This window comes from Buteo buteo, chromosome 12, assembly GCF_964188355.1.
Source record: "Buteo buteo chromosome 12, bButBut1.hap1.1, whole genome shotgun sequence".
Taxonomy (NCBI): Eukaryota; Metazoa; Chordata; class Aves; order Accipitriformes; family Accipitridae; genus Buteo; species Buteo buteo.
In genome coordinates, this window is record NC_134182.1 from 34,742,843 (window position 1) to 34,758,850 (window position 16,008).

The following is a 16,008-nucleotide window of genomic DNA, read 5'->3' on the forward strand; positions in this document are numbered from 1 at the left end:
CATGCACGGCTGGCTAATTTTGCTGGAAAGGGAAAAATCTATCTAAGCACATTGCTAAAATCAGTGAAAATACCTGGGGCTGCAGGGAGACCTTTGAAGATTGTCCCAAGTTCTTTTAGACTATGAAAAGGGCAAGAAAAGGTGCTGTAGGCTTTGCAAGGTGTTTAAAGAGTAAGTGGCCTGCAGATTTTGTAAAGTTAAATGGGATTATGGCTCCAGAATGGAGCGCTTTACACACGTAAGTATATGATGTTTTCTGTGGGGAAGCAAGCCATGCACAGCACCCTCTCCCTCAGCAGATCTGCCCAGTGGAGGAATCCCCCAGCAGCAGGGAAGCTGCTTCTTCATCTCATGTCTAGCTGATTGTAGAGCTTAAGCGGCAGGAGTTTATCAGGATGTTCACAATCTTGGCCTGTTGAGAGTGCTCTGAATTATACAGAAAATCTTGCTAATTAAAATTTAGCCTTTGGGGTGGTGTGTGTGTGTGTGTCTTTTTAGACGCAGGCACAATCAGTGCTTTTGCAGGAACTGCACTCACTTGCATCAAACACACTTTGGATAAATCAAAAACTCTCATCCCGAACATCTGCGTGTCTCCTGGCAGCCCATACTCTCCAGTGTACCTCACTGCAATAGATGCCAGTTATTTGATTCCAAAACTTGTATTTGGCTCAAATTGGGTGTCTCTCTGCAACTCCCTCCAAAACCGAGAATCGTAATGCTGTGTTTATTGAAAGAGTCATTTACTCTGAAGAAAGAGATCTCTTTATTTTACACTCCCCGAATGAATACTTATTTGGGATTTCTTCCTTTGTCTTTTCCCCCATCCTATCTCTCCATCAGGGTTCTGGCAGGTGGGAAGGTGTGCTTTTATTCACCAAAATCTTTGCATGCCAGACAACTTCTGCCCTGGCGGTGCCAACACTGGCACAAATCCCCTCCCCGACAAGACTGTCAGTGGAGTGACTGTGAGCAGGTGAGCTTTTGATGCCGTTTCTTTTGGCTGCTGGATCTTTTCCTGCTCATGCAACAGAATTTCTGCCAGACCCCTGCCACATCCTGGCACGGCTTGGTGAGCAGTCTTCTGCGGAGGCTCCGTAGCCGCCAGTGCGGCTAGACTGGCAGAGGTCCGACACCAGTATAGACAGAAGGAGGACAGAAATGTGGGATACAGTCAGAATGGGTGGTAGTAAAACAGCCTATTGAAAAAATGTGGCGAGATGTCAGAGAACACCTTTAAAAACCGGGGATGTTCTGCTCTGAGTGGATACTGTGGCTCTGAAATAGACGGGCTTTTTAATTGTTAGGGAATGTGTCTCTTCCCTTCTTAGTTTTGCGTTCTCATTTCTTGATGTCTCACAGTGGGACGAGATAGCAGCAAATGCCGAACAACGGGAAACTCGGCGGCATGGAAAAACAGCAGCATGAGCTGCACACACGCAAGTCAGTGAACCACAGTGAGAGCTAGCAGCAGCATAGCGTCTGTCCTGAGGTGTTTAAGGGTGGAACTGGGTAAGCAGAAAGAAAGGTAATTTTACCAGGCAATGACCCCATATCAACAGACCAGCCTCTAAGAGCGGAGCCCCGCTTGGGTCAACCTGCCGGGGAGATCCAGGCAGAGTCCCCCACGGCTCCCTTCAGGCCTGCGGAGGGGCGACCATGCTTCCAGGCTGGGCACTGCTGCAGCGCAGCGACCCCAGAAGTGCAAAGGGGAGCAGGTGCGTGACCTCGGTGGGATGGCGGGGCTGGCGGGACCTTGACGTCTCCTGTAAAGGCCACGGAAGAATCTCTTCAATAACATAAGGCAGAGACTTATCGAATGAGGTGTGGATAGCTGTCACGCAGACGACGCTGGACATCCCCCAGCGTGACTTTGCTTTCTCACCTTTGAGGTTTAATAAAGACCTCCCTCAGGCGACTTCGAGGACAACACCTTCCCAAAAAGCGGGTTCTCCCTTCCCTTCAGCGGGAAAACGGGGAGAGAGGCAGACGCGGGACTCGTGGCGGCCAGCCCTGGGAGCTTCTGTGGCCCTGGGAGTCTCTTCCATCACCCGCCAGTCCCGGTGGGAGCGGGAGAGCCCACAGGAGGAGCGATCCGATCCTCGGAGAGCGCAGGGGAGGGAGGAGGCTGCAGCCACCAGCCAGCCCTGCGAGCCGGGACCGCTCCTCACGTCAGGGGGTTCCGCTCAGCGCGGCCACAGACACTTCGCCGCCGGTCGGCCCGGGGCGGCGGGAGAGGCGGCGGGCCGCGGCCCAGAGCGGTACCCGCCGCTCCCGCCGCCCGGCCGCCCCTCAGGCAGCCGCTGAGGAGAACCGCGGCGGGGAGGGGTGGGCGGGGCCGGGCCGGGCCGGTGCGCGCCCTGCCGCCGGCGGGGGGCGCGCAGCTCCCCCCCGCCCCGGCCCGTGAGGGAGGAGGCGGCGGCCCGGCGTGCTGCAACCATGGCGACGCCGGTAGTCCCGCCCCGCCCCGCCCCGCCCCCCCGCGGGGCCGAGCGGCGCGGGATTGGTCGGGGGGCGGGCGTTCGCCCTCTGCCCCCTGACCCTGCGCGGCGGCGGCGGCGGCGGCGGCGGCAGGAGCGGAGGCGGCGGCGGCTGCTGCTGGCCGTTTCGTGGTGGCCTGGCGGCGGCGCGGGAGGGAGAGAGGGAGGATGCGGCGCAGGTCTCGGCTGCTGCTCTGCTTCGCCTTCCTCTGGGTGCTGGGCATCGCCTACTACATGTACTCGGGCGGTAGCGCCGCGCTGGCCGGCGCCGGCGGTGGCGGCGGCGGCGGCGGGAGGAAGGTGAGAGCCCAGCCCGGAGCCCGCCGCGGGGCGGGAGGCGGGAGGGAGAAGGTGCGCCCGTTCCGCGTCCCGGCTCGGCTCGGGCCGGGCTGGGGGCGGCGCTGCCCGGTCCTCAGGGCTGGGGTGTGGTGGGGGTGAATCTCCTCAGCCCCGCGGGGCGGGAAGGCGATCGCTTTCGGGCGGGGTGGAACTCCCCCCCGGGCGTTCCCCCCCCCTCGTCCGTCCGTCCTTCCTCCCGCCCTCCCTTCCCCAGCCCGTTTCCCGGAGGCAGACGGCTTCTTTGTGGACTTCAGACCGGTTTTTAGCCTCGTCACGTCGCTCCCTATCCAACTGCGGCCGGCCACGTCCCGGGCCGGGGGAAGTTGGTGTGGGAGGGGAGAGCGGGGCGGGGGGGGAGCCCGCCCGGGCTCCGCTCCCCTCCCGGCAGATAACGTCTGCCCCTTCCTTCCTTCCCCCGCCGGCACCGGAGCCGTTCGGGCTCGCCTTGCCACCCAGAGAACCAGCGCCAGGAGCCGAGCCGCAAATGCCTTTCCCCCCCTTCTCTGTTCCCTCTTGGATGCGCAGCGATTTCTTTTTTCTCCTTAGCGCTACGCCTGAAATACACTGGGTTTCTCTTCTGATCGCTTTTGCGATATTTCAGGAAATAGCTGGATTTGTCACCGCTCGTGTCTGTGGTGGGGAAGGTCCGTCTCTTCCTTTTTTTTTTCAGCGGCTCCGTCGCTAATGTTCAAGAAGTTGTCTGTTGACAGTAGAGAAGTGATTTTTCATTATTCTGTCCGTCAGCTTATGAAGTAAATTTTTCGATGTGTTGTAGCAATTCCTCGGTCAGGAAAATAACTGGAAGTTAAGTACGTCAGAGTTCACATTTGTGTCAAGCAAAACAGGCTTTTGTGGCACGATGTGGGAAGTGGCAACTTTATCCACTAACTCTGTTTAGAAAAATTAATTATGAGTAAGTGCCTTTTGGGGCGGGGGGGGGGCTGGCTTTTTTCCCCCAAAGAATAGCAAAGCCAAGAGCTTTTAGAAACTGTTGTTTAAGCCTTATGCTTTGGAATAGGAAAGGTGAAAAAGCACCTCATAATTGCATCGTTTTTCAAAACAACCCAAACAAACCCAGAAACGGGAAGATGGCAAGTGAGCGAAGCACACCGCAGTGTAGTAGTGTTATTTGATAATAAATGGCAGTCTCCTGTTAAATGAAAAGTAGTGTTTCTTAAGTCTAGCAGTGTATAAGAAGAGGAATCTTTTTACGTTGCTTTGATGCAGTTTGGTTCATCAATGCATGTATTCCTGGTAAAAATCTGCTGATGACTGATTCCCGTGGCAGGTCGTGGAAGCAAATACTTCCACGATTACTTACATGAGCAAGGGTCTAGAGAATGAGTTGCTGCTCATTGATAGTTGGCTCTCTGTTCTGATTTGTCCTGTTTTATTTTCTCCCTGTAGCTTAGGAATGTGTTCAACAGCAACTTTTGGTGTAATATATTAAAGTAAGTGTGAAGTGCGTATTGCTAAATACAAGCTCTTGGTCCTTCAAAGTAGATACAGTAGCAGAAATAGATCAAGCATGTGATAAAAAGTAAGGCAGTAGCCTAAAGCCATTCTTGAAGAACCACTAGAGTGTATTTAGAAAGTAAAAGCAATCTTACGCTGCTGCTGATGTATAATGGGATAAAGAAAAGCTATCAAGGCAGATATATCTGCAGATAGGGAAATATATTTTTAACGCTTATGGTGTGTTTCATCTGGAGTTTCCAGACAGATCTGCAACTCTGTTCAATTCATTTTTACTGCTGGGGAAACTGCAGTGTAGGGATAGTGATTTGCCCAAGGTCACCTAGAAGACTAGGTGAGAATAAAATAGAAAAGAAACCAGTTTTTCTGAGTACGAGTCTGGTACTTAATCTACTAGAACCTGCTGCTGTTTATTATTGATATTGGTAGGAGTTTTTATTATGGCTTTAAAAGATCTATGATCCTGATACTTGCTTCGGTAGTGTTATTTGTTATCATTCTGCACAAAATTTAGTAAACCTTACTGGTCTGGATAATTGGGAGAGTTCAGTAAAGATAATTTAAAGAAAATGAGACATTTCATAGGCCTGCGCTGAAGCTCAGGGCTAGTTTTAAAAATGTGAAAGTTTAAAAAGTAGGGCCATGATAAGGAAGAAAGTAGGTACTGTGACCACAAGAAACAAGTGGGGAAATTAACAATTATGTGTGGATTGGTGATTTAGGATTCTATTTTCTGTCAGTGAAGCGTAAAATTTAATCCTAGGCCTCGGCGTAGGTTAGCAAATGTAAGTAGAGGAAGATGTGTGTAATGTAATAGCTTTTGAATCTCAATAAAAGGCTTATTAACTTGGTGTCAGGCCCTGATATAAAGCAAAAACACAAACTGTCTTAAACTTATGAACAGAAACCCTGCTGTAGTAAATTTCTTGGTGTATGACTTCATGTACTCCTTATTACTTGCCCACTATTTCAATATAATGGAAACAGAGTTGCATACAGAAGAACATCACTTTTAATAAATTGAAGTCTCTGCCGTGTTCAGTCTATAAAATTACAAAAGCCGGGAGGGGATAGTTCTTCATTTGTGTGAGTAATTTGCATGTTAATTACAGATCTGGTTATACAAACAGAATGGTTTTTTTCCAGAAGGATGATTTTTTTTTTCCATACACAGACCTAGTGTGTTATCCAGACATACTGGACTTGTTTGGTACAGCAGCCAGTCTCGTGATGTGATGAACACCACTGATTCCCTCTCTCTTCAGTAGTTGAAGGTGTTTGCCCTTTGCCAGGATTGCACTGGAGTAAGAGAAAAGAGTGATTTCTGTCTTTTTTTTTTTTTTGCTTTTCTTATTAGAGTAGTGTCAGCGTTAATGTGAGTGTCTACTTATTTTGCTTCTCTGTTTACAACCTTTCTAATGAGATCTATGAAGCTATTTGGATGTTGCAGTGTGTGGTACAGCCTTGCCTAAGTTTTTGGCCCCTGGCAACAGTGGTAGAATCCACAGCCCTCTGTGCAGTGCTCTGGCCTGGTAGGAGCTGAGCAGGCACAAAAGGGTCTAAGGCACACAAAGTAGTAGCTGTCTCCTGGGTAAATCTGCAAATGATAATAACAAAAAAAAAAGTGCAATGCTTCTCATTCTGGACCTAGGCATAAAAACTGTAGCAGAAAGAACTGACATCTTCCATGTCTGGAATTTAGGGTGTGACAACATTTTTCTTTTTTTTTTTTTTTTTTTTTTTTTTTTGTTGGAAAGAAGAAAAGGGTAGAGTCAAAGTCTTTCATTCAAAATGTGTGAGGTGGTTTTTTTTGTTTTTTTTCTTTTCTTCTCCCCTTCAGTGAATCTCCAATTAAAATGACTATAAGCATGAGAGATCCATGGGTTCAGTTCACTTCTTTTCCAGCCAGATCACTGGGTTGGAGATTGGAAAGAGTGAGTCTGATTCACTTGTTTAAAGGCTAGAGAAACCGTTCCCAAAACAGAGGCTGTGACACAGAAGAAAGCAAGTTGCAAGCCCAACAGTTGTGAGATGCAGAAAAATGTGGGCTACTTCTGTGTTCACTTAATGTGTTTTATATTAAAAAGCCTTTGGAGTGGAGACTGGAACTTCCCTTCTTCTTGTGGATGAATTTCCTAACTTGTAGCAAAAGCGATTCATGCTGTGTGTCTCAGACTTGCACAAAATGGAGCAGCTTCTGCAAGATACTTAGAAAGCTACTCATACCCTCCTAAGCCAAAGTCATCCTGATGAAGTGATCCCCTCCTAAGACTGGTGTGAATTTGAATCTGTGTATTTGTCACACAGGTTTTGAGTTCTTTAAGCACTAAGCTCTTGCACAATAGAGTGGCTGGATTGAAAAAAAAAACCAAAAAATATCAGCCAAAAATCCCAGCTGTTTTCTAAACAACTTACTCTTCTAGGCATTAAGACAGTAGCCCCGTGTAATTGAGCCCTTCAGGCAGGACAGAGGAATGTCTGCATCTTGTTGAAAGCACCAAATGCTTCACTGCTGCCAAGAGTGAAATCCTCCTGAAGGAGACCTATAGGCAGAAAGGGAATTTACTGTTGAAAGCTAAGGCATCAAGAGTCGCCTGCTAGGTTAAGCTGCCGCTGAGCCAAGGTTTGGAGCCTTCTGGATTTAGGTGCTGGAGTGCTGACAAGCTTTTGCTTTTGTTGCCATGTAAAGAATGTCAGTTGTTTTTAAGTTGGACCTCTGTCCCCTCCCACCCTGTCTTTGCTATCTAGAGGAGGAGGCTAAAAGCAGTCTTTCAGTAATGACCGACGGATAACTTTTGCTAGTGCTTCTTAGAATTAGAATCATCTTTCTTTTTCATCAACTTCCCCGCAAAAAAACCCCAAACTAAAACCCACCCCCCCCCCCCCCAAACCCAACCAAAAAAAACCCAACAAAACCAAACCCCCAAACCACCTTGAACTAGAAGCTTGTTACTCTCTTGGCTCACCAGATTTACTGGGTGTGATGGAAGGAATTGGAGAAACCTAATTTGCGGTTAGTTGAGCCACAAGGAGGCAGGCTTCTCCTGTAGAATGGGTTATTACCCTGTACATTGTGCTTGTTTTCCTTTCCGTGTTCTGGTTTGGTTGGTTGGTTTGTTTGTTTTACTTTGGAGCAGTCTTTTGATAGGTGGCTGTACCATGGAGCTAGCTGAGATGAAATAAATCCAAAGGTAAAAAGTGATGCTTTGCCTTGAGTACGTGACTGATTAAAAGTTACTCAATCGCTTTGGGGAAAGCAGGGGAAAAAGAAGCAAGCTCTGTCAGTTCTTGTTCTACAAGGATAAAACTTTAGAATTACTCCTTTCAGCATACGCAAAGGTTTCTTTTCCTCTTTCTTTTCTCCTTTTTTGGAAACCCTGAACTATTTCAGTTACTGTTAAATGAGGCTCTTACTGCCATTGCACATAATGACGTACATAGGAGAGCAAGAGTGCTACATATACTACATATTTAGTGCACCTAAGTTTCTTTTTGAAGGTTTAAGTAGGAGGAAAAAGGAAATGTGTTTTAACTTTAGGTGCATTAACCTGTTTTTGTCAGAGAATGAAACTGTGGAGTGTAACTTCTTTTTACTGTTTCTCTCAAGGTGCATGAAGGCAGTAGAGCTTCTTTTTGGAAGGGGGTTAAAAATAACCTCTCCAGTTTTCTTGCCTTCTTTCATCAGAGGAAGGCATTGCCTGTTTTAATTGCTAAATGCTAAGTTTAGTTTGCCGTATCATTTTTAAATGTAAATTCAGTCCCTTATATGATGTGACATTGGATGTGATTTTTTGATATCTTGATGTTTAGACAAGTGAAGATATCAAAGGTTAAAAAAGTCTAATTGTCATGTGTCATTTCTGTGGCATTCACTTCCTGGAAGGTGCAAGGAGATAGAAAAAGACATTCCTCTGTGTAACAGGTAACAGTTTCTGCTAATAGATGTCTGCCTTCTATACAATACTATAATAAATGGGAAAGAAATTAAATGCCCAGGCACTTCAATAATAAAGCTGTCCTTCTCTCACTAGAATGTAAAAATGAGTCTCTGAAGTTTGTCATACATGCATGTTTTCTTAATCTAACCTATTTCACTTGACAAAATGACTGTGTTGGCAATTCAGTCACTTGTTTTTGTGGATTACTTCATAAAATTTAAGTTTCAGTGTGATGCAAAGGCAGTCAAATGCAAATTTTGTGCAGTCCGTTTAGGTCTGTGCTTGTATTGGGCTCTTCCCTTTTTCTCCCCTGCTATTTGAAATGCTTCCACAGTTTTTTTTTCCTGTTGATATGGAGGGGCAGTGAGAAATTAATCCTTAGCTAGAAGACTCTTGCGTTGTCCCCTGCAACCCACCAGATTAGAAACTGATGACTCTGGCGTAGGTACAGATGCTATTGCTCTTGGATTACTGATAGCTATTTTGTTTCATAAATGGAGAAGTAAGAGCAGGGCTGTAGTAATGGCAGAAGGGGTTGGGGAAACAAGAATGAATTCTTCAGTAGTGTCATACGAAACAGGGTAGTTAACCAGCTTTTCCCCTAGCTTTTCCCTTTCTTGTGGGTATTGTAGTAGTTTGCTGTGCTTCTCTGTTATTCCATTGCTGCTGTGGTTTGCTGCTTACTGTGATCTCTGCGTACAAAGTTTGTAAGTTGTAGTGATGTCCTTTGACAGATGTAGTTTAAAAATTAATTAGTGCGCTAATGAAATGTGCCATGTACCTTACCTGTTCTGTCTTGTTGGTCTTGTGTTTTGAGGTGTATTGCAAATAAATGCCAGTCATTCTTTCCATGTGTTCTAGATCCTTCCAAAATACAACATGAAAAGTGATATGATGGCTCTTTTCTTCTAATTTAGAAAAGGCACAATATTACTTCATATGATGTAAAAGAATATTAAAGATCCATCTCAGGAGTGATTACCGAAATGAAATTGTCATCACTTGGTCTTTAGACCAACCTGGAAAACCAAAATATAAACTGTTTAAACATATGTTAGAGAACGTCAATCTCAGTCTTCAAAATTACATGGTAATTCCACATTTTTTCCTTAGAAATGCTGATTATTTTTTCCTCCTTTGTCTTGTCTGTTCTTTTGGTCCTTTTTGGTTTACAATGTTATGTGGTAACCAAGTGCTTGTGTATAACTGATACTGTTTTGTTAAGATGATGGTAGGTCAGATGAGAGATGTGGTATTGTCTGCTAGAAAGCTGCTCACAATGATATTCTATGACATAACAGAAGAGAGACTTCTATATTGGTACTGGGTGTCACAAGAGAGTAACCCTTGTTGCATGCCTAGAAACTGTTTAAAAATACTAATTCCAGCAGACAGCCTAGAAAATGTTTTGATTGGCTTTCTGGTAACTACATATAAATAAGTTAATATACAGTACTTTTGGTTAAGTTAAATCTGTCTGAAGAGAAAACATTAGGATACAGTTGATCCTGTGAAACTTGGGTGATGAGTGTAAGCTGCTCAAGTGAAGTCAATGCAAAAGATAAATTTGTATTTTTGTTTAAATCGATTTTGTCCACTTAAATCTTTTCTTAAATAACCTGCTCTTGACAGTAGTTTAGCTATAGCAGTACAAATCAATGTATAACCAGGTGTCACACAGGCATTTTTTCAACTCCCTGGCCATTGATAATGTGTTACTAAATGTGATTTTTTTTATTAGGACTTAATGGAGAAGCTGCGTATTGCTAATATGTTGGCAATGCCATGTGTTGGCAATACATTTGAATTCTAATAATGAATCTGCAGGAAGCAGCGAGACATTTACATTTTTGTAATGTAATATGGGGCTGAATGTCATTGCCCGAATATATCGGGATAGTGTGGAAATGGAGTATCAGCGTGGGCATTACAGAAGGGAACTCTAAGCAGGTTGTTTTATTGCCATCGTGTAATGCAAAGTGGTGGTATCTTAAGCTATATAAATTTTAAAACCTGGGTGCATTCTTTCATGCTATTTGTTTTGAAATTAGTAGGTGCTCATCTTCTTTTCTGCTTTTTCCTTTCATGTAAGCTTTCAAAGGAATAAGGGATGGATTGAGGAGGGAAGATTGAAAAAAAAAAGTTAAATGTTCATATCAAAATGTTTGTTTTATGTGTTTGAGAATTTAAAGGCATAGTATAAGATATAACACTAGAAACTGAACTGTTTCATGTTCTCTCTGGGTGTGTAACGTTCTTCCATAGAAAGCTTCATATGGTAGAGCTCTCCCGCTAAGTGGAAGTGAAGCTATTTAAATGTGTGGTGGTTTGTTTGGTCTCCCCACCCCCCCCCCCCCAATATTTGGAGAATGAATTATTTTATGAAACCTGTATGTTACTGATGCATACTGAGGACATGCTTACCTGTCATTGTCTAAGTGTTCATTTGCCAAGTAATCTTACCGTGAATGAAGCGGTCCTGGACTATTTATTGTGTCCTGTGGTAGTTGTTAATGATCAAGAAAGTAGAAAGAATCAGCATCTGTTTTCTTTCTATAAACTGTGACTGGTAACATCCCCTGTTGGAATATAGTGTATTTCAAACTTCCATTGTGGCTTTAAGGTAGGCCTTTTTTTTCTTTTTTTTTTTTCCTTGGTGTGCATCAACTGGCATGTTGAAGTTTTGGTTTTTTTCTTCTAAGAAAACAAAGGAACTTGTTCATATGATAGCCTTCCAATGTAGCCTGTGCAAATTACTATCAACACTTTTTTTTTCCCCCAGTTGCCTTCTTATCTGTCTAAACTGTTTATTTTCTCCACTATCCCTTTTTTATACACTAGTTTTGTTAATTGCCCAGGGTACTTTATTGTCATTTAAACAAGTTAAAATATGCTAATTCAAATAGCTCCACCACCTGATAGAGCACATCTGTGTAAAGGGACTATCCAGGCAGATGTTAGTTTTGAGCTCTGCTTATGAAATTCAAATGGGAAGGAATGAGATAGTAAAAGAACAGAAAGTCTGAATTTTAGAGCATTCCATATATCCCCCAAAACTGCTATGTAGTGCACATCAAAGGCAATAATTTGGATTTGTCGTCTTTATAACTATGGTCTCTTATGGAAAAAAAGAGCCTATTGAAAAGGTTGCAGGTTCAGTTGTTAAACAACTTTTCTGAAGTTGTAATATTGTCATAAAACCTAGGTGCTTTTTTAAGGAAAGCAAAGAATAACTAGAGATTCTGCCAAGTTCAGGCATTAGCAAAGTGCAACAGGCTGTCCGTACTGAGTAACAGATCTGCTTGAAACAAAAAGACTTTAGCCAAGGAAACATTATACTAAGAATTGGCACTGATCTAATGCTATTGTGCACAAATTCTCAAAGAGCTATGACTTGATGAGGAGAAAATGTTTTCTCCTTGTATGAAGTTCCAAATGTTTAGCCACCCTGGAAGTAATCAGCACAGCTGAAATTAGTTTCAGTTACTAAAATAAATTTGCTCTAGCTGGCCTGTTGGTTTAAGGATGGTCAATAAATATATGAGTGTATATATGGATATATGTTTTAGCAAGATGAAATGTTTAAGATTTTTAGACAGCTTGGCTTTTCTTTTTCTTGCTTCTCTTAAATGAAGTGGCAAAGTCTGTTCACTCAAGTATGCCTAGGTTCTCTTAAGACCTTGGTAAGGAAATGGAAAAATTCCTTCTCATTAATTACTTCATGTGGTAGCAAACTGCTACCGACTAATGGTGGGCCAGCCTATATACTTGCAGGTCGTTGTTCAACCCCTGGGAAATGTCCCTATCACAAAACCACTACTGTGGTAGGCAGACCTACCAAAAATGTGGGGGCGATTGAATTACAGTATATATCTGCTGGAGTGTTTTGCAAAATTAGGTTTGCATATGTTGTCCAGACAGTGTAATAAGTTCTCATTATGGGTGGTGCCATGTCTTTTGCTACCATGGAATGTAGCAGTCCTCCTGGTTACCACAGCAGACCATCTATCAACAGCAACCTTACTCATTTTCTCCTGCGTTACCTATTTGGAGCAAATAGAGGGTGTTCTTTAGTCCTCTGACTTGTGCTCTTGTCACAACACAATGTGTTGCTTTGCCAACAGCCACTGACATGAAGATGTGCTATGTGATTTAGCCTCAATGAATGGTGAACCGACTGTTCTAATATGTGGTATAGTTATTGCCCATATGCACTATGTTAGTGAATACTTTTAAAAGTTTTAATTAAGGAAATGTTCCTTTTTGTTCCACTGACACAACATCTAGCTCTTTTGGCATTCTCTGGAGATGCTGATGGTGAACAGTAATCATAGCAAGTGCAGTAAGGTCCCCGTGAGAGAGCTGCAGCTTGTCTCTGTTACTTGGTGCACTTTTAAGAACCATTCTTAATACATCTTAAACTGGTAGATGTCTATCAAAGACAATACCCCCACTCCAGCAGATTCTTGGTGGGAAGTTTGAACTGAGTGGGTGATTGTGATACCTCAGTGGTAGTGTCAACAAGAGTTGGAAATACGTTGGGACAAAACTTATACTGATCAGAGGAGAAAAAATTTTTGAAGGACTTGCAGTGACTGTCACATTTGCGAGCAACTTGGTAAGCATGCAGAACGTCTCGTTAAGGTGCAATTGTTCAGTTATTCCCAATACATTCTGAAGATTCTCTAGCAAAAAATAAGCAAGAGATTGATCTTGATGTTCACTTTAGCCTAGACCTAAAGTACCTGGCTTTATACACAGCAAAAGCTATTTGCTTAAAAATCCATTTCAGTTACCTACTGAGATAACTAATGCAGATCATAGTGGTGTTCTAGGAAAAATACTTCTTGTATCCTGGGAACAATAGCTAGAATATCAAGATGATACAATCAGTTTGCAATCATTTAATATTCTCTCTCATGTGTGCTTGCAATCCCAAGAGCCAGAAACTTAGGCAAACCTGGTTTTATACACATGCACAGTCTTGGAGTGTGACTTTTAAAATATATATATATTTAATTTGTCATTATTATTCCTTAATGATTGCAAATGTTTCAAATTTGGCCATGATTGTGTCTTTATTTAGTGATATGCCAAAGTAGTTGTGTGGGTGTTTTGTTTTTGTTTTGTTTTGTGGTTTTTTTTAAGCATGTATAAAATATTTTTGACAACTTCAAGTAGTACATTTGCTAAGTTGTCTGTGTGTAAGTAATCCTTTTCTTGATTAACTTGGCTGTTGTAAACACTGTCTGACAGTATGGGAAAGTCTGGTGAAAAGATAGCACCACTTGTTCAGGACACTTCTGACTGATGTTTGCATGACAGCACTGTCTAGAGTCCTGGTTCTATTGTGCAAAAGATTGGATGGCCTTAATAGGTTATTTCTACACCATGAACTTAGAAAAGGCCTTCTTCCTAGTAGTATTTAGATATCTGTGTGTGAATGTTAGCTGTGGTCTTACAGTAGAAATTCTCATGTGGTCACCTCTTGGTGTGGCCTTTCACTCAAAACCAAACCTTTTTGTCTATGCATATGTTGACAAGCTATACTAGATAATTGGCTTTTATGGATTAAAAGGCAGTAATTGAATGGACTTTAAGAAATTATAGTGTCCCAAGTTATACATCATGTGGAAAAGATAGCTCAAGCTTTTCAGTCTTCAGCATTGAAGTGTGCTGGGACCTCATGCTGCTAAGCTTGCTAGAATGTAGGTCTGGATCTGGTACGGTAGTCAAGCTGTGCAGTGAACCACATCTAGCGTCTAATCTTAGTGTGGTTGATGTTGACCATTTCTGAAACCTCCAGTTCATGCATCTTCAGTTTTATTTAGAATTGTGATATTCTAATTTTATTTCCAAGAGCAGCAACAGCTCAGATGCAGGCAACAGTTTGGAAACATCATGGCATTTGTTCAGATTAACTGTGATTGTGGCTGTCATCTCACAATGTCGTTATCCCAGTTACTGAGAAAAGTTTCCAGTGACAGATCTGGATAAGTACACAAGAAAATTGATGTAAAAACTCTTTCTTCTACTCACTGAATGTTATGTATCATGTAATGATTGCTTTTTTTAAAAAAAAAAATTAAAGAAATGTCCTTGGGGTTCCAAAAGGTGTATTTAAAAAAAAAAAAAAAGGCAGTTTGGGGATGTTGGTTGATGAGCCTTGCGGTATAGGAGTACTTTGGATGTTACTTCCTTTGAATACTTTACAATGCCTGAATTGATTGCTTTTCAATTGTAAACTGCTCTGAAGATGGATATTTTTTTTTTAAGAGAACTGCTGTGTGAGTGATTTGGTGAAGTCTTGTGAAGACTTCTAAAACTATGTTAAGAAACGTTGGCTTTAGTGCACCCAGTTTGTGACAAAAGCCAGTTCATAATGATGAATAAGCAAGGTGTTGGATGTTAGTGGGTGTATATACTTGATAGTCTTCCAAGATGTTATCTTTTTTTTTTCAAGAGGCGTGACTAGTAGAACTTAAGGAGAAACCCTGTACTTAAGATGGCAATTTTTATTAAAATAATCCATAGAAGCTCTGAAATTATGGCAGTTCTTCAAGACTCTAAGCACTTGTTTATGTACGCAAAACAGCTAATAAGTGTCTGCATTTGCTTCGATTATTAAGACTTTTCTGTTTGAGTGTTATATACCATCTCATTTTGAGTTTATCCCTAATTCCCCTTAGCTATGTGACTGTCACTTTCCTCTTGTACTGTCAGAATACTTGTCAGAACATTACGGCACATGGTGGATTTTTTTAAAACACAATTTCTTAGGTAAGGCAGGTTTTTAGGTAAAGATTCTATTCTATAATACAAGTGAGGATAGATGTTTAAACTGGTTTTGGCAAAGTGTGTATATGACTTATGGTTTTGTTTTTTGTGTTTTTTTTTAAAACTAAAGAGAGTGGCCTTTTTGTAGATACTGATACTTTGCTGCTGTTTCTCACAGAATATTTGAACAAGTCTGACTTTCTTCTTTTTGCCTAGAAGTGTGAACTTCGCAGTGACGCAGCTTGCTATCTGCAGTTTCAAGTGAGTTGAAGGCATTTGTCTGCTTTCGTCTTCTGTAGGTTAAAGTAATGTGCTCCTTTTCCTGGAGGGAGGTGATAGAGAGGCAGCATTAAATGATCAGTCCAGAAAATGTACTTTCACATAAGCATCTTATCAGAATAATTAAAAAGACTTTTTTTTCTAGCTTTTTGTGATCAGCTAGTGCTTGCGGATATCAGTTTTCTAGCTCTGAATTTGTTTAGCTGGCTCTTTTGTCAGCTGAAAGAAGAAGAGTCTCCAGTGGGAGAGTTTTTTTGGAAGTATGTCAGTATAACTGTTCTTCTGGCAACTGCGCGATGTTTTCATTTAGACTGTTCTCATGCTCTTACTGGCAGTAGGCTGTAGCAGCTGGGATGCCAGCATGTTTGCTTTCTCGAGTCATGGTTTAGTCTTCTTTTTCAGGCTTATCAGTTTAAGACAATAATTTTGTAGTATTTTTTTTTTTCCTCTGTTTGAATAGTCTTTTGCAAATAGTGAAGAAAATGGCAGATAGGAAGTGCTAGCACTGGCTTCTCTTCTGGTTTTGGAAGTTATAGTGGTTATTGCATGCCTGAATGCTATTTTTTGCCCACAATTCAATGATCAAGCAGTTGATTCTCTTCTTCCCTCTCTTTCTGAATTCTGAATTTTGCCAGGAAAACAAAGCTTTTCCCAGCTCTGCCAGTTAACGGGAGTGCTTGCCAGTTAATGCAATGATGTTAGCATGGATAGAACTACTG

General features: G+C 42.6%; 1 protein-coding gene across 2 annotated transcripts in view; it reads left to right on the forward strand.

Annotated features, from left to right (window-relative positions):
• The first annotated feature begins 2,562 nt into the window (after window positions 1–2,562).
• Window positions 2,563–16,008, forward strand: part of GALNT2 (polypeptide N-acetylgalactosaminyltransferase 2) — a 98,172-nt gene continuing 84,726 nt past the window's right edge. For both annotated transcript variants that reach the window (XM_075043307.1, XM_075043308.1), the window contains exon 1: window positions 2,563–2,780. In XM_075043307.1, the coding sequence (XP_074899408.1) occupies window positions 2,649–2,780 (132 nt within the window). In that variant the 5' untranslated portion in view covers window positions 2,563–2,648. The remainder of the gene's footprint in view (window positions 2,781–16,008) is intronic.